Genomic DNA, 23,428 nt, shown 5'->3' with positions numbered 1-23,428 from the left:
TGTACGTCCTGCACTGCTGCCAGGGAGCAGCTGTGGGCCAGAGGTCACTGCTGTATGGTGGCCAAGGACCCAGCAGGATTTAGGAAGCATTTGGACAGGTAGCTTTGAATAAGGAGCTGTGTGGACCCAATGTTGTTGTAGGAGAGAGGAGAACCTGTCTGTACACTGGGACATGCTGTGGTGGAAGGACAAGATGGCAATGCAGAGACACCCACTCACTGAACCTATCCTTCTGGGCTGGTGGGTGCCAGCCCGGTTGCACTGTGAGGGTATTTTAGGATGCTCTCCTGCACCTCCAGGCCAGTGTGTCTCCACTGCCTTCGGAGAGCCCTAGCAGAAGACAACACTGCTGGGATGAAAATCATTTGCATATCAGAGATATAGAACAGATGTTCATTAATGGAGAATAAGCTCAAGGAAGCAAATTTATTGGGATGCAGAGAGGCACAGAGTATATGGAAATTTGTGGCATGTAGCTTTTTTGCTTGCTGTGAGTTCTGGAGGCAGCTAAGAAACTCTGATGAAAAGTCATTCCAGGGTCTTCCTGTCGCTGGGAAGGTACATGGGGAATCCACAAATTTCACAAGTGATTTTTTTATTCTTGATTTTGAACATAATAACAAGGAATCATTGACAAGCACAGAGGGAAAGAGCTGAGCAAAGGGGGAGCCTGCACTCAGAGAGGAGAATTGGAAAGTGGCATTTCACTAAAACCCTACTAGCCTTGGGCTCCTCTTTCTGCTCCAGAAAGGCTCAAGCTCTTTGGCCACGCAGAGCCTTCACAGAATGTCCAGTATGGACAGGAAGAGGAAGAAGCATTAACAATATGGAGCTGGCTTGATGAGGATAAGGGAGGATTTGCAGTTCCCTTTGCAGAGGCTGCCCCATGTCATGCCGCCCTTGAAATTCAACCGTACAGAATAACATGCTGAGTACCACCACCCACCCTCATAGCTGTAGGCACAGTTCCTACTGTAAGTGTCCTGATCCCGATCCTTTGTGGAGAACTTCATGTTGTCATGCATGGTGTTGGGATCGTTCGAGGTCATGGCGTCACCTGCTGTCCCTGTGTAGGAGCCCAGCCTCAGCCGGTAGCCATGGGACTCATCTTCCACACTAAAGAGGTTGTAGTCTGCGAAATTGATGTTGTCTGTGGAGTCCTGGATGATAAACCTGACCTGGTAGACCTTCTGCTTGGCAATCTGATAGATGTACTCGGTGCCCAGCCAGTACTCACTGCGCACGTTCCCAAAGCCGTACTTGTAGGTGCTCCAGGACTCGGCCCAGGTGACTGGTGTGTCTTTCTGGTTCCTCTGGATGACCGTCCAGCCCCCGTTTGTCACATTCATTTCGCAGTACACCACGAGGTGGTGGAGCCCTTTCGGCTGGATGATGTAGACACCGCTGTGGCTGCCAGCAGGGATCTCGCTGCAGTCCTTGGGCCAACCTGGGACAGGAAACAGAGATAGTTATTAAATCCTACACAACGAGACACTGAAAGCATCTGATGTTTCTTTTGTGCCTATATCCTTTTACACACACATTCTTGGGTTGTATTCCTGCCATCTGCTCACAGGAGTAAATCAAAATCTTGAAATGATCAGCATAAGAGTTCAGCTTTATGTCTTCCCAAGACAGGATTTGAACTGATGGGGGGATGCTGCCAATGTGTCTTGGCCTGGTGAGACCAACCAGACGTTGCTTTCACCCAGCACAAATGCACCCTAGCCAAGGCTGGATTCAGTCTTGTAGTGCTGTGGTGATTCGCCTGTAGCATACAGGTGATGTATCAAATCGGGGTTATAAAGCTGTTTGCTGTTACAGCATGGACACTTTAGAGCTTTGTAGTAATCTCAGAATCCCTGGAGACAGTGTCCTCAAGACATTCGTACTGCTAATAATTAAATCAACCCTTGTGATCTCAACAGGGCAAATCCATTGTTTTTCTCTGGGCTTACCCCAGCAGCTCTTTAGAGATTTCCTGAATTGTTTAATTTGATTATGGCCTTTCTATGCTCCAGCGTCAGCACCTTATACAACAGCTGAATGCACCTACACACTTCTTCGAAGGGACTTGCTCTGCTCCCAGTACCTCTGCTACTGGTTATTCCTATCCAGATAGGACCTGTCTGTGGTCCTATGGGCTAATGTTGATTCAGTCAGTTCAGTAACACAGTCAGTCCCTGTCTTACCCAGTCTTCTCATCAACTGTATAGTGAAAACAGGAAAATAACCAACAACCACTTCCCAAAGGCCAATAACGAATCGTCACTTTCCACTTCGGATCTTTAGGTGGAAAATTCCCCATGCTAAAGATCCTCATCAACTACTGATGCCAGGACATGGCTGGTAATAGAGTCCTCCCAAGGCTATGAGCTGCGACACCTCTGCAGTCTATGAGAAAATAATTTTTTTCTGGGCAGAGCCAGTGCGTATGAGGACATGGGCTAAGGTGGCTAAGAGTTCTTCATGAGCCCAGCAATGGTGAAACCTTATGAGCAGATGTTCTCCTTGAGAAGAGACTTACCATGGCCCACTGGTGGGTGGTGGGCAATGTCTCTGACCTGTCGAACATGTTTGCCATCATCATCTGAATTAACAAGAACAGAGGAGACAGGAGTGAGTGTTGAGAGTAGATATGTCAAATGCCTTCTAGGAGAGCATGATCTGTTCCAGATGATATTACTGTTTTTCTGCTGTTGCTCCTAATTCCAGAGGGACTTTACCATTTCAGATATCAGCCAGTTGGCAGTTCAGGGGAATTTATGTGGTCTTAGAATGGGGCAGATGCTTCCTTGGTGAAAAGGATTTGGGCACACTGTGAGGGGAGAAGACCCTGAATGGTGGTGGCAACACTGGAAAGATGGTTGTTAAAGTGCATAGAAGCAGTTAGGAAGGGACTCAGGAAAAGGAAGGATTAGAGGGGGAAGAAACGTGAGAGCAGACACAGGAAAACTGGTGCAGATATCAGAAGCTGGGAGAGGGGCTCTGCTTAGCTGGATCAGAAGGGAATTTGAAGGGTGTTGCTGGAAGAGAGGATTCACTCTTCAATTTAGAGTGAATTAGTGTAATTTTTCTGAAAGGACATCTTCTGTGTAGCCACTGGTGACTATAAAACAGCGGAATGGAGCATAGGCTTATGGAATCACAAAAGCCATTCCTGTCCCTTCTCTGAAAAAGATGCCTAACTCTGCAGCTGCTGCTCTCTGACCTCCTCAAATATCTGCTCCCTGCTTTCACTCTCAGCTGGTGCTTTCCTGTTCCTTCCCTTATGAAGTGTTGAACTTCAGCCTCTTGAGCTGTGCATAAGCCCATTCCTCCTCTTACGACACTCACAGTACCCTTTTTCCTGCAGACAGACTGTAATATTGCTATCACTTCCTCCTCCACACTCTTCTGATTTTGAGGCTAAACCATTCAGCTCTTCAGCCTTCCCTGACACACTCTACCTGACAGATTTTTGACCCCTTTCCAAATGTGTATCAAAGCCCACCAGTGAACGTGTGGTTGGCCTGAGCCTGTGCAGAGTGGGAAACACTCATGTAATGTGGTCTGTTACTGGCAGATAACTTTCCTATGATGGTATTTACTTTCACTACAGCCATATGAAGCTGTTCACTTGTGCTCATTTTGTAAGTCACAGCCTGCCCCTGCTCCTTTCTGCCTTCACTTCCCATCCATCTGGAGGCGCTCCTGCACAAGTCAAGACTTTTGGATGTTAGCTTGTCTTCTCTGGCATGCCTCCCTGCTTACCCATCTTGCATTCATGCTGCTCGTATTCAGAGCACCCAACCAGTGGTCTGGGTGGGAGATGAGTGTGAAGCCCAGAGCACACCCTCTCTACTCGGAATTGCAGTTCTCGGTGAAGCCCGAGCTGTTGTCTCAGTCACGAGTGCTCCCTGTGCTGGCAGTTTCTTGACAGCTGACCTTTGCAGTGAGGCTGATGAGAAACCAGTATCAAACACTGGGACCTTGAGCTCTTCTGCCAAGAACTCTTCCTTCTCCCTCGTAAGGGAACCACCTCTTTCTGTTGTGCCATTTCTCACCCACAGCCCCCAGTTTTATCCCAGGAGCATTTCTTGGAGGCTTCCTCACTGCTCCTATATACCCTGGTATTTGCAGGTTACTCTGTGCCATCATCTGGCTGATTGCTCTGTGTTCGTGCCACTGCTTAGACTCTTTCTATTAACTCCACTTAGTTCCTCTTTGTATTTGCTTCTCTCTTGAATTCATTTCTCCAGTGACCTTGTGATTTCCAGAGGTGGCTGCTGTTCCCCATGTCCTCAAAACACATTGCGATTGTGTGCCTTAACATCTTTAACACTGTTTCTCCAAGCAAGAGCCCGTGGCCCTCAACACCCTCGACTTGGTCTTGCTGCCAATGAGACTGAACCTGTCCCCTCTCCTGGGATCCTGTGAACTCTGGGCTTTGTGCTATCAGACTCACTTATGGACAGAAGAACTTCGTGCCAGACAGGAGAAGAGACAGGCAGCAAGCAGAGGAGGACTCTGAGATGATTCTTGTTCTGGTAAGATGGCCTACATTGCATTGGCATTGGCAACACATACAGCAGTATTTAGTCCTTCCTCTATGTTACAGGGGTGTAGTTACACTGTTGAGGAGGCCTGCGTAGGATCTGACTGAATGTGACCTTGTTTGCCTCTCCCTGTTGTAGTGATATACTCACCGAGCTGGGAGGACTCTGGGGGAACATTCATAATTTCATCCAGCGTGCCATTGAGGAGATGCAAGTTTTTTATGTCAAAGGCAGGAAGAGATGCTGCCAGGGCCAGCAGGCAGGTGAAAAGCGGGAGATAAAGGCATTTGGTAGCTGAAATGGGAAGAGATTGGAAAAAGAACAAATAGATTGTAACTCTTCCATTAGAGAGCCATGAATCCCATTTGACTCCTTTACTTGCAGAGTCAAGTAGGAAAATAAAATTCCTTATGTGTAGAGCTCCCTCTTGGAGCCAAAAGTCCCGAGTCACTCATTTAGATGAGCTGTCACATACTCATTGGCAGGAGTCATTAGCAGTGGCACCTGCTGCTCGTGGTTTTTGAGACACAAGAAGTGCTAAAGCCTTGTCCAAACCCAAAATGACTGTAATCAGAAATCCCTGTAAAAAACAAGTTTTGGGCTGGAGATGACAAGCAGGGCGAGCATAGAGGAAGGAATCCCCTTTCCTCCCAGCTCCCACCACGCTCCAGTGACGCACTCACACAGTGTAAGCTGGCACTACACTTACCTCCAGTCCAGGTTTGTGGGCAGTAAGAACTCAGGTGTCTCGGTAGGAACAAGCCCTAGAAAGCAGCATGGCTAAGAGGGACAGAATGAACTTTTAGGAATTACTGCCTGGTAATTACTGGCTGGTACAAATTATGTCCTTTAGCTGGTTATATGACTCGTTCCAAATTTCCATCTGTAGCCAGCTCCTCTGCTTTGTTCTTGTTCAGAGCAGCCAGGGAAACCAGCACGCTTTTTGAAATATTAAATCTAAATAAAATAATAGAAAGTTTATCATGATTCCTAGAGAGAGGGGCATTGTGGAGACACCTGCCCATGGGGAAATCTGTTCACGATATGATAGACATAGCTGACTCTGATAGATTGCCAATGTGATCCCTCCACTGTTTGAAAAGGAGCAGACCCAAACCTATTGTACTGCCCTGGGATACCTGGGTTTGGCAACGTTCCTGAGATGATGGAGAAGGAAAACAATCAGTGATGCAGGCACGGAACTGCTGTGTGCGATTGCAGCCACCCTAGAGACAAGCAGCCCTTTCTGGGAATGCCCAGGGCCTTCCCAATCATTTGTGCTGGTTGCAGTTTTACAGCAAAGGTCTTTTAAACACACTTCAGTCCAGCTGATTTGCTTCTTAATTCCTACATAACATTTAGTGTTTTGTTGTGTTTAGAAGCATGTGTAAAGACATCTCTCCTTTAGGCCACCAGAGAGGCGATGCTCCCTCTGCTCCTGGCCCATTCCCCTATGAACGGTCATGAAAGGTCTGGGTAAGAAGGAGATGCAGGGGAAAGGATCAGTCTCTCCTGGGTGTTCTGGGAACACTAATGTGCTTTCGAGCATCTAGATCTTGATACCTGCTCAATATCAATCCTTAAGCAAGAACATCTAAAATACCTGTTTTCTATTCTAAGGTATTTAATGCTTTCCTTCCGGAACTGAAAATTACAAAGAAAGTTCAGTAAATATGAGGCTCGTGAAATGGGCTATCTGGCATGCCAGGGCTACGCTGTATAGCCTGAAAACGGCAGAACCTGCAGGCTCCTGCTCCAGTTCCCAGCCCAAGGCACAGCGAGCCAGACAATGTAACGGCCTTAGCGCTGGTCTGGCTGGGGTGTGGGGAGCAGGGGGTCCTGCAGAAGATAAAGCACCAGGATGCCCTGTGACCCACAGCCACACGCAGCGGTGCCATCCCCTCCCATCCTGTCCCACACTCACCCATGCTGTCTCTGCGGGGACCCTGCGGAGTGGGAAGTCGAGCTGGTTTGGCCTGGCTGGAGGGGTGTCCCGCCTGGAAGTTATAGGGCTCAGCAGGTGAGGGGGTGGAGGCACGAGACCCAGACCCCAGCACTTATTCTCTGGTTGGCAACGGGACTAGTGGTTTATTTGCTCTTCATCATTAAGTGATATGTCCTCAGACAATGGAGGCTGTGTCTCACAAAGGTGAAGAGCTTTCTTCAGAGGCAACGCAAATAATTTAGTGCCAATAAACGAATGCCTTAAACCAACCACAATTTACAGTGCCTGGCTGCCACCCTGCCCTGGCAGGGTTTCCCCAGAGAACGGCATCCTCTGGGCACCTCTGTGCATTTCAACTCATAAGTAAATACCCGGATGACATTCCCTCTCCTGGACGGAAATCAAACATCAGGCGTAAATCGCTCTCTCCAGAGCAGGCGTGGAGCCCAGCAGCCACTGGAGATCCCATTAGACCCTTCAGGGAAGAGAGGTACTCTAGTGTTCCTGGCAAATTGTGCACTGGACTTCAGAAAGTGCCACTCCAGGTACCTCCTGACGTGCCTGCCCTGCCACCACCATGTTGCCTCTTGTGCAATGTGCACTGTGGTCTCCCTGGCCCTTGCAGCAGTCACAAGGAAGTTCTAGGAACCGTGACGTGACACTGACGTAAAATGGTCTCACTTCAAGCCCCTCTCTGCTACTAGGAGTGCTTAAACCATGGATTTCTTAGAGAAAATGTCAGACTATCCTTCTCCTAGGGATTGATACCCACAGTATTCTGACTTATGAGGGCTCCTGTACCCCAGCATCCACTTTGTGCTGGACAGCACAAGACTCCAGAGCCTGTGGAGGAGCAGGCTGGGCTTTTGTCACAGGCTGTTCACTTGCAGCATGGCTGCCTGGTCATGGAGGCTCCTGTGCATGCCCTGCTGGGCTGCTGCTTCTGCTCAACAGCAGATGCAAAAGCAAAGGCAGGCAGCAACCCTCAGTAGAGGTTCACCAACAACTTCCAGTCCCCAGCCAGCTTTTCCAGGAGGCTATGTCCAGTATTTGGGTTAGGATGTGCAAGACAGGCAGGGGGAAGGCCATAGAGGGCATTTCTCTAAAACCCCAGCTGTGTCCTGGGGCCCAGCTCCTGCTTGGTGCATGTTTGATATTGAAATAGCCACAGTTGTGGCACAGATCTGTTTATTGCTGCACCCTGGGCTGCATCTGGAAAAATGCAGCCAGGAGGGTGAGGGAAGGGATTATTCACTCCCACGTGTGAGATGATGGCTGGAGTGCTGTGTCCTGTGTGGGACTCTTCTATGCACAACAGCAACTAAAACTCCAGAAGGAGTCCAGCTAAGATCACCAAGACAGTCGAGGCAGGAGCCATGATGTATGTGAACAGGACCTAATTTTTTAGATCTGCTTTGGGCAGAGGTTGGACTAGATGGCCTTCAGAGGTCCCTCCTAACCTAAATTATTCTATCACCCTATGATTCTTAGACTCTCCTTGGAGGTGCACAGGAGAGGATGGTAGACAATGGACATAAGGGAAGGGAGGGAAATTAGAATTAGATAAAAAAATTTTCAGCCTGAGGGTGTTCAAAGACTGAAAGAAAAAGAGAAGTTTTGAGACTTCCATTCCTTGACATATTCACAACTGACCTAGACATGACCCTAAGCAACCCATTCTAAGTTGTCCCTGCTTTGGCCTCAAGATCAGACCAGAGACATTTGGAGGTCACCGTCACCCTGTGTTTCTCCAGTTCTCTGAAGACCCATCTCCCCAGCCTCTGTGCTTCTGCAGGAGCACTGCCATGGCACCGCACCTTGTGCAAGATGCAGAGCAGACCACAGCAGAACGTGCCTTCAGAAGCCACTTTGTCAGCCCAAAGAGCTATAACGAGAGCCTGAGGGCCTGCAGAGCATGACAGACCCGTGCTCCCAGCCAGGCCAGTGTCATTTGTTCTTTCAGGATTAACTGCTTCTGTCATGGCCCTGAGTAATGGCTGGTGACCAGTCCCACTTGGGACCTTCCCCTGGGCCCAAGGAGGCTGCTTCAGCTCAGCCCTGGGCCTCCAGCCCTAACCTGAGCCACACCGTGTGAGCACTGGTCTCCAGTCCCCTCTCTTGCCTTCTTTTCTGGATGAATCTCAGACCTACTCTGTGGATAGTTTATTTCCTGGCTGGACCGATCAGATCCATGTTGTAGCTTGTCTCCAGCCCTGCCTTTTCCACTGTGTCCTTTTGTCCAGCATCTTGGACCCAGTTCACTGCTTGCCTTCCCTGGAGCTGTTGCCAACACCCAGGTCTGCTTGCTGTGCTCAGACCTGGCAGGACAGAGCCCCACCAGCAAGGGTATTGCCCCCTCAGGGCTCACCCTTGGCTTCTGAGCCGCCTGCCTGCAGGGAGCAGCCAGCCTTTGCTGCTCCCAGAGAGCCGGCTCACGCCTTCCTTCTCCTCCCTGGAGGGGACGAGTCCTGCACGGTGCCCCCAGCCCTGCCTCTCTGGAGAGCAACCACTGGTTGTTGTCCGCAGCTCTGCTTCCGAACTGTATCCGCTCAGAGGTCCTCTTGCAGCTGTCTTCTCAGAAAGAAGTCCCACATCAGCGTAATTTAGAAGACCTTTGTTTGATAGCTTTGAAGACACCATCCACTGGAATGTTTGAGCTAAAGTCAAAGCCCAGGTCTCCACTGGACTGCAAATAAGCTGTCCTGTTGACACGTTGTTTCTTTGAAGGAAATACCATTTGCATCTATTCCGAGCAGCCCCCTGAAGCCTGCTGTACACAGGGGCAGGGGAGGACTTCCTCTCCATGGCCTGCGGGGCCCATGTTCCCTCTGTATCTGGCAGCCCAGTTGCCAGCAGTGATTCCCATGGTGGCTCGCCAGCAGCAGCCAGCAGCCTGCCCGCCAGCCCTGGCACAGGCACCCCACCACTCCCCAAGGCATTGCACTGCTCAGCACTGACGTAAGTTCTGGGAGCAGCCCACAGGAGCCCCTAAGTCACCCACTTCTCCTGCCTCCACGGAAAGGGGACATGGCCCCTCTGCCTGAGGTCCTTCTTCCCAGGGCAGCTGGGGTGCTCCTCCCTCCATGGGCTTGAGAGTGCTGCTTTTGTGATTCTCCCAAACTAAATGAGGTTGCAGACAAGGGCTCCCAACCTCTAACCAAGCAAGCAGGGGTGAGATCTAAGGGTTCAAATGGAAGTTGATCAAGGGATCTCTTACCTTGGAGAGGTCTGGATGTCACTATCCATCCAGACCTGCAAGTTGCACTGTTTGATATGGTCTCCTGCAGTATGGCAAGTTTGGTGGGAGCCTCAGCTTGACACTGGCTTGCTGTGAACAACAGGTTTAAAACTGTGCGATGAAGAAGATATCTGGTCAGTAGGCTACTGAAACCAACACAGGAGGGGAAAGTAGAGGGGCCACATTTTTATCCTCTCAAAATTGGCTCGACAAAGTGATGGAGCTGTCTGCACCTTCTGGCTCGAAGAACAGCCCTCCCAAACAATCAGTCCTGAGAACATTTTGCTCCTGTAGAGGGGGCAACCACTGGTTGACTTTGCTGAGGCTGGGGGGGATTTGCAGGGTCTCACCATGCCAAAGACAGGGATTGGGAAGGAGATTGGCAAAGGGACCCACAGTTTGTAACCTGGAGCCCTTGCCCTCTACTCAGAGCACATGGATTGCGGTGCCAGAGGACACTGTGTATACAATGACTTCTGGCTGCTGGGCATTGGTTCCAGCCCAATGACTTAACTCATTGATCCTGAAACCTGCCAGCAGAGAGTTAGCAAGCAAGCATGTCTCTTGAGGACCTGTCCTCACCTTTCCAAGGTCACCTTTTGGACTGGGCAAATAGGAGACCTAATCTCTCCTCGTTTGCTAGTTTCTGCATGTATGTCCTTAAAAATATGCGTCCCTCCACTTCAGTTTGATCATGGCTCTCCAGAATTTGCTCCAAGTGAGCTACTCACATGTAGTGTTTGTGTAGCTGGGAGAGTCAATAATTGAAAACCCTCATAATGGAGGGGATTATTTTGTACTTCTCTGGCTGGAAGGGTGTGCCTCCCTCCCCTCCAGGGCTTTAGTTGTGCTGTCATGGGAGCAGAAAACTACTCGAGTCACAGTCTGCAAGTGCCTCCTTGTGCCTCTACAAATAACACGCGTGAACACGAGTGGGTGTGTGCAGTGCCTATAAAGTCACTGTGGAAAGCTCGGCGTGGGAGGGTGCACCACTGGGTTCCTGCTCTCTGCTCAGCCGTGCTGTTGTGATGGGTGAGTTATCTTCCCAGCGGCACACTGCATTCATGCGTGGTGCTGGGCTCAAACAAGACCTGACTGGGGTGAGTATACAAAGGCACAATATGATTAGCAGGACAGCAGCCATGATCTGGCCTGGGTGATGCGTGCTACCAGGCACCCTGGCAGCAGAAGGGACGCAAGACCAAAGCACCAAACGACACACATGCTTGGTGCCAGCCTATGCTTTCCCCAGGCTACCTATGCCCTCTACTCCCATGTCCTGTCAAGGGAGGTTAATGTCGAGACCTAAATTTCGACTTGGTCCTTTCTCTTCCTGACTAATGCATGTGGCACATGTGGTTGCACAGGGGTCCTTCCCCACGCATGATGGCATCTCCCCCAGTAAATGAGCTAGTGCAGGGTGTAGGCTGTGCTGGTGGCCAGCAGAGGGAGTTTGGGTTTCTGTCACTGTGTGGGCCCAGGAGACTTCTTGTCTGCTTGGGAGCTGGTATCTGTGCAATAGGACCCATCCTTTGGATCTGTTTTCCCACTATTTGCCATTGGTCTGGAATGGCTTATATAAAAGGCTTAAGCATGATTACTCCAAAAAGAAGTTTCTTGTGATGCCTCCCTCCTGGCAAACTACTCTCCCAAATCTAGCTGTGTCATTATCCTCTGTTAGCTACTCTTGGGCTGTAGATTCTGACAACAGATCTGCAGGTTGCCGCAGGGAAGGGGCTGCTCAGGAGGGTGACAAAGTCATCTCTCACCTTACTTCAGCCCTGCAGGGGCAGAGCCTGCATTGAAGCTGCAGCTTCCACCACCCCAGGAGCCCCCTGCTCCTGCCTTTGCCCCATGGCCCTGCCTTCCCTGGTCCGAGCTCCGTGGGGGCCGTTGGCAGGGACAGAGGGGGCTGCCCAGGGATCCTAATGGTGCTGGGCCCTTTCCTCCCCAGGGCTCCAGGCTGGGACAAGCTGGCTCCATGGGGACCTTGTCCTCCTATCCACACTGGTGGCGATGCTTCTCCTCTGCGCAAGCGCTGGCCCAGCAGTACCGACTGCCAGCTCCCGGAGTGGTGAGTATGGAGTGGGTGGAGGGCACTGACTTGGCACCAAGGCACAGAGCAGGAAAGGGTCTCCCTAAGTGCTAGGAAGGCCAGCACACAGCCAGGCTGATGCATAGCACAAGAACTCCTTACTCACACAAACCCCTGGGCCATGGCTTGCACGGTAAGCAGCCTGACGTCAGCCAAGCCATCCTCACCCCCTTGGTGGATCCATGCTGAAACCAAGGGGTTTCTGCCCAGACACCATAGCTTGGCAGGATTGCTCTGCGGTGCTTGTGTCTTTTTATACTTCAGTTCTAGGAGAGATCCTACCAGCAATTTTTTTTTTTTTTTTTTTAAAATCTCTTCTTGAATTAGGAGTATTCCCTTCCTCCCTCCAAGGGAGGGTTGCACTCCCTGCAAGACCTATGTGCCCAAGAAAAACAGAATTTCGTGGACTGGATTGGAATTACCCACGGCAAATTGTCCCTCATCAGACACAAAACAAGAAAACCAAATTAGATAGCAAATTAGTTTGGTAAGTCAGTCATGACAGATCAGTCCTGCTAACAGATAAACTGCAACAACCTGAGGGAAGAGATCCCTATGAGATCAAGCTAGAACTTAGCCTTCTTTGCAATTCCATGACTCCCAGGGAGAACATAAATTTTCGTTACATATCCTCATGCAGTGGAACATTTTGGACACTTTTGATCCTTGCAAGAGCTGAAGCTTAATATATCAAGGGCCTTGTGTGAGGGCCAGATATACTTGGAGGATATCACTGGCATCTGTAAGACTTTTTTCCCCTCTTTTCTTGGCCAAATGCATTAGAAGGCTCCAAATGAAATAGCAAGTCATGAGAAACAGGTCCTAGGGCTCTCACCAGGGCCACTGACTTAAAGGCCTTCGGTTGCTCTGTGGATGAGCCAGTGAAAAAGCCACTCTACACTGTGAAGTAGACCACAGATAAAACCAGCCCTTTCTGTCCTGAGTTCTCACTCCTCTACAGGAGCTCCTTGTTGCCCTGGTAGACTCACATGACCCTTTTCTTTCCTGCCTCACCCTGTGCTTGCCACTGCTGCTACCGCAGGGTTCCCTGCAGACTGCAGCCATCTCCGCAAGACCACCCCCAGCGGGGTGTACGTCATCCAGCCGGCCGGGTCTCCTCCACGCGTGGTGTGGTGCGACATGGACACCGAAGGCAAAGGCTGGACTGTTGTCCAGAGAAACTCTCATGACACTGAGATCACATGGAAGCAATCCTGGACCACCTACAAGTACGGCTTCGGGAACGTGCAGGGCGATCACTGGCTGGGTACCGAGTACCTGCACCTGCTGACGCAGCAGGGCACCTACAAGGTCCGCTTCATTGTGCGGAATAAAGCCAACGTCACCCATTACGCCGAATATGACATCTTCAGGGTGGAGAGCGAGGCCAGTGGCTACCCGCTGAGGCTGGGCCGATATTCTGGTGAGGGGGATGACTATCTGACCAGCTATCACCCCAAGAAGGGGGGCATACACGACAACATGAAGTTCAGCACGACTGACAAGGACCAGGACCAATACAGCGGGAACTGTGCCAACAGCTACGGGGGGTGGTGGTACGACAGGTGCCAGAACGTCCTGCTCAATGCTAAAAACCACATCCTTTGGCCGGGATTCTGCGATAGTGGCGACTGTTCATCCTCCCTCATCCTGGTCAAACCCACAGACGTGTGCTGACCGTGCCGCAGCGCCCATCCTCCCAGGAGTTTGGGGGAGTGCCACCATCCCCAGCTCAGCGCCTCGTTCCCATGCCTACCAACAGCTCAGTGCCCACCCCAGTGCACGTCCTGCACTGTCTGCAGCTCAGCCGCACCGTCACCAGCTGAAACACAGCGGGTCTGGGGCTCAGGAGCAATCACCCGGAGCCCTGGATATGTGGGCAGCTTCGCCCAGTGCCGCGGTGCCGGCCAGCACTGGGATGCAGGCACTGGTTTGGGGTGGGTATCCTGGGGAGGGGGAGACAGTGCACGTTCCCTCCCCTGTGCAATCGGCGTGTCCCTGCTTTGCTCAGACCCTGCTCCCCTCCGTACACCCCACAGCTCTGACACCCGCGATAGGAGAACTCAGCTGCAATAAACCCCAGAGCCAGACTTTGCTGCCTTGTGTCTACCTGCTGCGGCGACACTGCGTATAAGCGTGGGGGGGTCACTGTCCGGTCTCCAGGGTGGTAGACCTGGAGGAAAATAGGTGTATTATGCAAGTCCTCTCCTGGGCAAGGAGATACACCTGCCCAAGGGGTGACAGTTGTCCCTGGGACACGCAGAGTTCACCTCCCCCAGGGCTGGTGTTGTGGTTACTGGTTTAAAGATGATTTGCTCAGGCAGTGCTGGGCCAGGTCAACTGTGGAGCTGATTCTGCTCCCAGGGGCGGGCTGGTGCAGAGCTGATGTGGCATGCAGGGGTTTTGTGCTGAATTATCTTTTTTTTTTCTGAGATATTTCAATGTTCCACAGCCAAAGGCCTGACACCAGTTCTCCCTGTTCCTGATGGTCCCCCGCATCAGCCTGTACCCTGAGCTTTTATCCCTTTGGTACAGTTGTTGTACACAGCTGAGTACAGCTGTTGTACCTAATTCTGTCTGTGGTTTTGTTCCCAGATCTCTGGATGCAATTTTGCTTCCAATGGCTGCTTCCAGCCATTGTGCACTGAACTGTGGCTGTAAGGCTATGATTAGCCAACAGAGCCAGCAAAGCCCAGTATCTTGAAAAACCCTTGCTCATAGTTTGCCCCTGTCCATGGCTGGGTGGTTGCTCTATGCTGGTAAAGGGAAGAAACCACCACGGATTGGAGTGTGGGAGGGTGGTGGGCTCCCTGAGGGCATGAGAGATATGAGTAAGTCAGTCCCATCGTACTCTGCTGCAGAGGAGGAATGTGGCTATGGATCTCCTTTGTGATGGAAGGAAGTTTGAACTTAGGACTTGAAAGAAGCCACAGTTCCTCTCCTCTGTCTTGGAAAGAAAAGCTGAGCTTAAGGAAGGCTTGTGCCTGTGAATCCTGAACAAATTGGGACTCTCAGGCCAAGATCTGTGACTGAGGTCCCAGAGCACCCTGCAGAGCTATGGCAGTGCCGTGTTCCTGAAGAGGCTGCACAGGCAGCCTTGGCTGCCCTGGAGGCATCTGTGGCCCTGCAGCCCTGATGCATGGGGAGATGAGTGCATGAGGGTGCTGATGGTTGAGACAGGCTTCCCAGTTTGAGATGACTTGAGGGTAGCGTTTCTGGACTGAGAGGTTTGTCTGCTGGTTTAAAAAGTCTTTTACACTCCAGCCTGGATGTACAAGCTAACTGGAGGGGAGAGGTTTGACAGAAAAGGGCTTGGGGTTCCTGGTAAACAGGAATTTCCTAGGAGTCAGCAATGCACGTTGGCAGCGTTGAAGGTGAGCTGCATCCTGGGCTGTATTAGCAAGAGCGCAACCAGCAGAACCTGAGCTTCTGCTCAGCACTTGGAGACCACACCACAGGTAACATGTCCACTGTTGAACTCTCCAGTTCACAGAGATATCACCACACTAGAGCAAGCCCATATGGACCCAAGCTGACCCAGGCCTCTTGAAATTCTGGGATCCCTGCCATGTCAGGCTGCCTCAGCTCTTAAAGCAGTGTGTATGCAGTGCAGTGTGGTCTTGCAGTGCTGTTGTCCCTTTCTTCCTTATCCGCTCTTCCAGTTACCTCCCAAGGCCTGGGCCAGCAGGCAGGATGACACTTGCCTGGCCTGCTGTCTCTGGTGAGCTCCAGGTCATGGCTGGTAGGGCTGAACTGAGCTGATGCTTTCCTCCTGCCCTTAGTCCTTGCTCTTGCATTGCCTTTTTTGAAAGATCCCCACCTTGAAACCCAATTCTCTTCTCTCAGTGAAAGTTTTGTCTTTAATTCCTCAGTTTTATCTTATGAAAAATTTTCCCTTTGAAAGTCTTTTCTTACTGCATCAGGACCCTCAGGTCTGCTCCTGGCAAGAAACTGGCAGCAGTTGCAAGAAGTTCCCAAGCAAATGAAGGACATTTGCACATGCCTGTGCAAGATTCGAAAGCAATTTTATTCTGCAGGATGAACAGAGACTACAGCAGGGATATGGTCATACATGGCCTGCCTGGGCTCAGAGCAGCTTACATCAGGTCAGCTAGTGATGGCTGATATTTTTCTGCTGAAGTCATCTAAACTCGCAAAGCAAAAAGAGAATAAGACCTTGCTAGATCCGGAAGGTTTTACATTTCTGACCAGAGTTTTCTCCCCAGAAGGAACATGCTTGGAAATTGCAGCCTTATAAAGACTTAGTCTAATAATGATCCTTAAAACCCACCACAGGTGAAAGGGCAGAGGCAAAGCAGGGAGCTTAGCTACTTTTCAGGAGAAGAGGAAAAGAAAACAGCTCTTGATATACAGGAAAAGCCTTATTCAGCCCCAGGCCCCCAGCCAGCAAAATGGGCCCCAGCAAGGCACTGGTTTGGCCATGTGCCCAGCACAGACAGGAGGAGGAAAGAGTACTAATGATTCAGAGCTGGTTTGATGAGGATGGCAGAAGCTTTGCAGTTCTTGTTGCACAGGCTGCCCCACGTTATGCCCCCCTTGACGTTCAGCTGTACGGAGTAACACGCTGAGTACCACCACCCACCCCCAGATCTGGAGGCACAGTTCCCTCTATAAGTGTCTTGATCCCGATCTTTTGTAGAGAACTTCATGTTGTTGTGTACATTCCTGGGATTGTCTGAGTCCATGGCATCCCCTGCGGTCCCGGAGTACACTCCCAGCCTCAGCCGGTAGCCGTGGGACTCATCTTCCACACTAAAGAGGTTGTAGTCTGCGAACTTGGTGTTGTTTGCAGCATCCCAGATGACAAACCTGACCTGGTAGACCTTCTGCTGGGAGATCCGATGGATGTACTCGGTGCCCAGCCAGTACTCAGCGTGCACACTCCCAAAGCCGTACTTGTAGGTGTTCCAGGACTCGGCCCAGGTGATCTCTGTGCTCTGCCGGTTCCTCTGGATGACCGTCCAGCCCCCATCATTCTCATTCATTTCACAGTACACCACAATGGGGTGCAGCCCTGTGGGCTGGGTGACGTAGACACCGCTGGGGCTGCCAGCAGAGACCTCACTGCAGTCCTTGGGCCAACCTGGGGCAGGAGAAAGGGTGATTTAACAAAAGCATGTACAGCAGGACAAGAACATGTTTCACCCTGTGGCAGGATAGGGGGACATCTGGCCAGAGTACCTGAGAGATAATCAACTGTCCCAGCCCAGAGAGGTCAATGTGCTTGGCTGGAGGTGAGCACAGATTGGCCTCAGCCCTCTGATCCTCTTCCATATGGGACACCTAACAGAAGGCAGCCCCAGTGAAAGGCCCCAGACCCACTGGGCTATGCTGGTATATATCAGGAGACTGATATGGACACTAGTGGGCTGCTTTTGGTCTCCTGAAAAGGAGTTGTGCCACTAAAACAGAGTCACACTGGCGAGGAAGGTGAAGAGGACTTTGCCCCTGACTGTGACTGAAGAAACAGGAGAAAAATGACCCCTTCAAGCACAAAGACACTCTTACCAGTCTGCACAGTGCACATACACACACACACAGAGCGTTGCAGCCTGCATTGTGTACACTTCTTTACATCCACCATCCTCCATCCTGGAGCTGGACCGGGACTAGAAGGGCCCTTCCTCACCCGGAGCTGGCTGTACATCAGCACACAGCACTGGATCCCCGCTGTGCTGGCAGGTGTGGTCTCTCTACGCTTCCAGCTCTCTTGCTGCAGGACCTGCTACTGCAGGTAGGGTCATCCTGCCAACTGGGCAGAGCTCCTGTCCCCAGCTGAGCAAAGCCTGGGGTTGATGCCGCTTGTCCCCAGCCCGTCTGTGTACAGATACACTATGGAGGTGTTTTGTGGATCTGAGGCATCAGAGCACACCCTCTCCCAAGTGTCATTTTTCCAAGCCTCCACTGGCCCAGAGCATGGCTGGGGCTGTTTGCCAGCGAGGGCTGACCCAGACCAAGGAACGGAAGGAGTTGGTGAGAGTACTACGATGCCCACGGGATGCTACATACTGGTTTTCTTCAGAGCACTCGCCGAAGTGTTGGAGGGAGATTTCTTGAAGATGTTTAGAGTTTGTATATGCATGGAGTGCCCTGGGGCAGCCAAGACCAGCAGGCAAGCAAGGAGTAGAAGGCACTGGGCTGCTAGAAAGGGAAAAGATGGAGAAAAGATGAAATGTGACCCTCCCTCCAGAGAGGTGGGAAATCCATGGCTCCAGCACTGTGCAGTGTAACACGACCATGTGAGATGCAGGAGTGCACCAAGCATGCTAGGCAGCACGAGACTGATTTGTGCAAGCTGGAAAGCTTGCCAAAAGGCCTCAACTCTTTTGTCCAAGGGGCAGCGAACCTTGCCTTTTCCCCTTGACCAGCTCCTGAAAAGTCATACATGAGATAGTTTTGGGTAGAGCAAAGCACCCAATAACCAACGAAGCCAAGTTCATTCCTGGCCCCTGAATCAGGGGACTGGCTGGGATAAGCCAGAAAGCAGGACACAAGGTGCTGATGTTCAAAGGGGTGGCAGGTGAGCATGCCCTCAGAGGGCACTGATGTCACTGCTCCCCATCGGTGTGCAAGGACTAGTGCACGGAGCCTCTCCCTACTGCTAGGCTGCCCTACCAGAGCTCCTCGCAAGGAGCGCTCCGCTTCCCAGCCCCATAACTCACCCATGGCGTCGAAGCCGGAATGCCCTCTGGAGCGCAAAGCTGTGGAGCAGCAGCTCTCACAGAGGCATTTGTAGTGCCCTCTGCAGTGGGTGGGGTGAGTGGGTCCTACGCCCACCTCCCAGCTTCCTTTCTTCTGGAGAAGGAAATCAGGCTGGGTTCCTTTGTGCCCTTAGAAAACGCAAGCTGAGATGAAGGTGCCTGTGGTTATGTGCATAGCTTCCTGAACTGCAAAGAAAATAACCCCCATGCCAGCAAGAATCCTTGGAATGGTCTCTTCTGTGAGTGCTTAGGTCCTTGGACAGAATTTCCCCTGGGAACAGCATATTTGGGAGCTTTGAAGAGTGCAGCTCAGTAAATAAACACTTAAATGCCAGTCACTAACCAGTGTGGAGAGCAAACAGTGGGGATGTCCCCACCTCCCACCAGTACAGCAGAGTGCTGCCAGGTCATTTGGTTCTTGTTTAATGTGCTTTTGACAAGCTCAGCCTAGCTCTTGGTGGGGAAGTCAGAACAGCTCCAAGACTCCCAGAGAGACTGACTGCTGTGGGACAGTCTTTGGAGTGGCTGGTGTTTTCTGGACTGTATCATAGAATCATAGAATCATAGAATGGTTAGGGTTGGAAGGGACCTCAAAGATCATCTAGTTCCAACTAGGCAGAGGGTTGTGGCAGAGGTTATCTCCATCTGTGGGAAGCAGGAGATGTCTCTGTTCCCCAGTGGCCCACAGTCCTGATCTGCAAGGATGCAGCTGAATGGGCCTGGCTGAAAGACACTGGCTAGAAGGTTTCTGTAGGCCTGCTGAGACAGCCGTGGTCTCTGGGCACAGAGAAATGGTCATGCAGGATGGATGCCTACAGAGGAAAGTGAGTGTCTGCCCAGGACAGAGCGAAACTGGGCGAAGGCAGAGCAGCAAGGGGGATCTGAGCATGTACAGAGGGGAAAGCAGAAAGCTTGACCCTGTGCGCACAGAGAGGGAAGGGAGGGGATCTCTGTGTGCATGGAGGGAAAATGGAGGGGAATTGGGGGTGCACAGAGGGACTGGAAGGGATCTGATGACAGAACCCATAGAAACTGAGCACCCACAGAAGGGACGGGTGGGATGTGAGTGTCGACATTTACTTGCCCTCAGGTGCAATGCAGAGGCTTCCATTTGGTCCTCTTGTCCCCTAAGAATCACTCCATTTACATTCTTGTGCACCCAAAAGAAGGTGCACCTTCGGAGGCCTCCGATTTCCCTCCTGTACACCTCAGACTCCTCTGTTTGCCTTCTGGTGCCACCTAGAGTCCTCCATTCTCTTCGTAGTGCACCCCAGTGTGCTACATTTGCTTTCCATTTCATGCCAGAGCCCCTCTGTACCACCCTGAGGTGTTCCACTAGCCCTCCGCCTGTCTTCTTATGTGCCCTGTTTCCCTTTGCACATCCTGTCACCCCAGAGGCCCCGGCAGGGTCCTGGGCAGCAGGGACACTCTTTGTGCAGCATGCTCAGCAGAAAGTCAGGATAAGACTCTGGTCTGGAGATAGTGACAGTCTGCTGCTTGCTGCAGACACAGACATGTCTGCAGAGATAGGGAAGGTCTGAGGTCAAGCTGGAGGCCAAGTCAGCGGGTGCCATGACGGACAGAACTGAGGAACAAAGCTGCTGCACAGCTGCCATGTAACCAGTGGTAAAGGGGCAGCTTAAAAGCAGCTCTCCAGGGGAAGGAGGAGCAGGCCCTCACTTCTAGCCTTTTTCACAACGCCCTTTCTAGTGAAGGAGCTGACTTTGGACACAGCCGGCTAAAGTCCTTAACTCAGCGACCTACACTCTGAGAAAGGGGAAAGGACTCAAGGACATTGGCATTGGCCCACCCTCACAAGCAGCAACGTGTGAATCTCTGGAGCAACCCATGCAGAGCCCCGTGGTAGGGGAATCAATCCCTGATGGCCTGAGGCACCAATGGGTCTCTCCCAGAGACCCCAGATGGTCACCCACTGCACCCCAAACGGCCACCCAACCTGACAGACACTCATGGGCTCCCAAACACGCATCCCGAGGATCCCTGATGGGTTTCAAATCCCCCCAGAGGGGCTCCCTGATCCCCCTGGAGAGGGACCCAGCACACCCCTCAAGGGTGCCCCCGAACCAGTGGGTGCCCCCAGCACCCCAAGGGGCAGCCTGACCACTCATTCCCCAGGGTCCTGGCAGGTGCAGCCACCTTCTGCCCCAATATTGTGGTTAGTTTCTCTCTCCTTCCCCAAAACCATTAAAAATAAAATGTTACTTGAGGCCAGTGATGATTAACCCGTGGCCTTGGCATGGCCAGCGCACGCCAACACACGCACTGGGGGGGATCACACATATGTGCGAGGGGCTGCATGAGCAGCCGTGACCACAGCAGAGGGGAATACGACCACAGCGTCACCGACCTCTCGCACCTCTCTTTGCTTGGCATGGTAAAATATTCTCCTGCTCCACAGGCCGGGACAGGGCTCTGACCACCAGGAAAAAGAAGAAAATAGAAAAGAAAATAAAGCACCATAATCCCAGACACTGACACATGAGCAAACACATGTACAGGCACTCCTTGGACTTCCTTTTGTCCCCTACATACCTATAGAAGTATATGTATAGACATACTACAAATGCATACTTGTTTATCACTCAAATTACAGAACAAAATGAAATTTTGCTTGTTGAAGCAGGACCATGAGCCACAACAGGTTCATCGTCGGAGCCATCCCAGCAGGCAATTTCCAGGCAACGACATCCTTTTAAGAGAGCACTTCGAAAGAGCAACAGAAAAAATTTTACAGTCAAAGAAAGAGACCACACTTCCTTATACAAGTCGCTGTATTTCTAACTGCAAGCACGTTGAGTAATTACAAAAAAACCTACTTTTTCATCACAAAAAAAAAGAGAAATCCTATAGAATTATACAAATATGAGACACAGCTGTGTTTTCAGTTGTTCATCTTTGTGGAGGGATCTGACCACCTTCTGAGAGCACGCAGTCTTGCTGGTGCTTGAAGTTCAATCAGCTCCACATATAGGCACCCCTGGGCTCAAAATGATGAATAAACCACAGAAACGCTCTTTCTCTACAGCACTGATTGCACTGAACCATTACTGCTCTCCCGGATCTCTGGGGAGATTTTCCTCATTCAGATATCCCCCTTCAGCCAGCTGTTCCTGGCCACCTGCTCCACGCTGGGCCAGGAGGCCGGGTTGAACTGGAGGAGTTGGGCGATGAGGGCTTGGCAGGGCTCCGGCAGTGGGGGCAGCCCCTCTGGGTACTGCACCCCTTTCTTCTGTTGCTGGACCATGCGAAGGATGCAGGTGCCATCAAAGGGCATGCAGCTGGTTGCCATCCCATAGAGTATCACCCCAAGGCTCCACATATCGAACTTCTTGGTGTCTTAGGGGATGCCCATCAGCACCTCAGAGGACTTGTGGCTGCTGTCCTGCAGCATGTGGTGCTTAGCTCAGGGTAGCCGTTGACCTCCTTGCTAAAGCCAAAATCACCGAGTTTGGCCTGGCAGCCGTCGGCAGTGAGCAGCATGTTCTCACACTTGAGGTCCTGGTGCACGAAGCTGCGGTCATGCAGGTAGTGCACAGCCCCTACGACCTGTGCAAAGATGTCCCAGGCCTTGGGGACACAGAGCAGCTTCCCCAGTTGCCGCAGGTCAGTGGCTGCTACCTCCATCACGATGCAGACCTTCCTGTTGCAGCTCTCCGTGACCTCGAAGATGCGCATGATGTTGGGGTGCTGGATCTTACGGAGATCTCCACTCCACTTTACGGAGTCTGCATTGCATTTACAAACAGAGAAGATTAAGTGACAGAGTATAAGGAGTTTTGTAAGCCATGTCATGCATAGGAGAAAAACCAGGAAACCCGTCTCACTGTAAGCTCAGTACTAAACCTAAGTTTGCTGCTAAGTGGCAGCAAGATACACAAACCCAAACGCGTATTTGCACGACTCGCTTTTCAAATCGAGGGTTTGGTTTTCTGCCAGTAAAACACATTGCTAAAAATTCACAGTATTTTTTCATTAATTTTTAGGGTGCATCAAAAAGTTTCAAGAAGCAGCAAAGCTGTTTACTCTAGATGAGTTTAGCCTAAATAAGCTCAGAGAGAAGATTACGTGGTCATGCCCTGGTCAGAGCAAAGACACAAAGTCTCAGCAATACCAGTTCAGTGTAATTCGCTCATCATTGCTTTGTAAAATCATAGAATCATTTCTATAGAATCCTTTTATAGAATCATTGCTTTGGGCAAACCTATTTCCACTCAAAAAGAAGCTTGCTCCCAAGTCAGCAACTAGAACAGAAATGGTTTTTTCCCCTGGGAGGAAAAGACAAACAAACAAACATACACCTCCCCACCGCCAAGAAACACAGATGAACTCAGGTTCTGGGATAATTCTTTTCAGGATCACATGGCTTTCTACAGGACAGAGTTTGCAGTAATTTAACACTGGCCCTTGGGAGATGAGACAGGAGTGGCTGTTACAAGACTGAGAAACCTGAGCCTGAGTTGCTATTTCTACCTTCCTGTACTCACCTCTGTCACCCAGCAGCATGGAGGAGGTGGTACTTTGACCAGCAGCACAGCAGCAGTCTCTCCACTGAAAGTTTGTGTGTTCAGCTGTCTGCATGACAAACCCATGTTGGTAGAGTAACACAGGCAAAAGCTTTCCATTTCCCCTTCCCAAACACCATCAGCTGAGCCAGCAAACCCCATCATTTTCCACCTGACACACCTACGCACAACACCACCCCACGAGGCAGAAGAGACCTCAAACTGGCATTAAAGCTTTGGCTGATCTGCAAGCATGCAAAAGATAAAAGGAGCTGGTTTAAGTTTTATGCTCATCTATGAATCAAAGGCTGTTTTTTTCCCCCCTCCTTGTAACAGTAGAGGGTGATAGATAACAAGGGGATCAAGC

At 51.1% G+C, this 23,428-nt stretch overlaps 4 protein-coding genes and 1 non-coding gene across 5 annotated transcripts; 1 reads left to right on the top strand and 4 right to left on the bottom strand.

Moving 5' to 3' along the window:
- Window positions 1-818: 818 nt before the first annotated feature.
- On the bottom strand, window positions 819-6,466 carry LOC104381252 (fibrinogen-like protein 1-like protein). Its single transcript, XM_009988928.1, has 4 exons — window positions 6,463-6,466; window positions 4,689-4,832; window positions 2,528-2,590; window positions 819-1,447 (listed from the first exon to the last, which is right to left on the bottom strand). Exons 1-4 carry the CDS (start codon window positions 6,464-6,466, stop codon window positions 819-821), a joined length of 840 nt encoding a protein of 279 aa, XP_009987230.1.
- A 5,271-nt stretch (window positions 6,467-11,737) lies between these two features.
- On the top strand, window positions 11,738-13,493 carry LOC104381251 (fibrinogen-like protein 1-like protein). Its single transcript, XM_086624397.1, has 2 exons — window positions 11,738-11,795; window positions 12,859-13,493. The coding sequence occupies exons 1-2, from the start codon at window positions 11,738-11,740 to the stop codon at window positions 13,491-13,493; spliced, it is 693 nt and encodes a 230-aa protein (XP_086480523.1).
- Window positions 13,494-16,291: 2,798 nt separating this feature from the next.
- LOC104381250 (fibrinogen-like protein 1-like protein) lies at window positions 16,292-17,976 on the bottom strand. Its single transcript, XM_086624399.1, has 2 exons — window positions 17,847-17,976; window positions 16,292-16,920 (listed from the first exon to the last, which is right to left on the bottom strand). The coding sequence occupies exons 1-2, from the start codon at window positions 17,917-17,919 to the stop codon at window positions 16,292-16,294; spliced, it is 702 nt and encodes a 233-aa protein (XP_086480525.1). The 5' UTR covers window positions 17,920-17,976.
- A 3,665-nt stretch (window positions 17,977-21,641) lies between these two features.
- Window positions 21,642-23,062, bottom strand: LOC104370305 (testis-specific serine/threonine-protein kinase 6-like). The gene is given in 3 exon segments (XM_009988925.2): window positions 21,642-21,931; window positions 21,934-22,284; window positions 23,044-23,062. Coding segments are annotated over 3 exon segments (660 nt in total).
- Window positions 22,605-22,700, bottom strand: LOC147527274 (Z30 small nucleolar RNA). The gene has a single exon (XR_015222773.1). It is a non-coding gene; the product is annotated as a Z30 small nucleolar RNA (small nucleolar RNA).
- Window positions 23,063-23,428: the final 366 nt, after the last annotated feature.

This window comes from Tauraco erythrolophus, chromosome 21, assembly GCF_009769465.1.
Source record: "Tauraco erythrolophus isolate bTauEry1 chromosome 21, bTauEry1.pri, whole genome shotgun sequence".
NCBI classification, from domain to species: Eukaryota; Metazoa; Chordata; class Aves; order Musophagiformes; family Musophagidae; genus Tauraco; species Tauraco erythrolophus.
The sequence above is the reverse complement of the archived record's forward strand: the minus strand, read 5'-3'. Positions and strand labels throughout refer to the sequence as shown.

Coding starts and splice junctions, on each gene's coding strand:
- LOC104381252 (XM_009988928.1), bottom strand. Junction 2,591..4,688: donor CCCAGAGTCCTCCCAGCTCG/GTGAGTATATCA, acceptor TTGTTAATTCAG/ATGATGATGGCAAACATGTT. Junction 1,448..2,527: donor CCACCCACCAGTGGGCCATG/GTAAGTCTCTTC, acceptor TTCCTGTCCCAG/GTTGGCCCAAGGACTGCAGC.
- LOC104381251 (XM_086624397.1), top strand. CDS start 11,738: ATGCTTCTCCTCTGCGCAAGCGCTGGCCCAGCAGTACCGACTGCCAGC. Junction 11,796..12,858: donor GACTGCCAGCTCCCGGAGTG/GTGAGTATGGAG, acceptor CTGCTACCGCAG/GGTTCCCTGCAGACTGCAGC.
- LOC104381250 (XM_086624399.1), bottom strand. CDS start 17,919: ATGCATATACAAACTCTAAACATCTTCAAGAAATCTCCCTCCAACACT. Junction 16,921..17,846: donor GAGTGCTCTGAAGAAAACCA/GTATGTAGCATC, acceptor CTCCTGCCCCAG/GTTGGCCCAAGGACTGCAGT.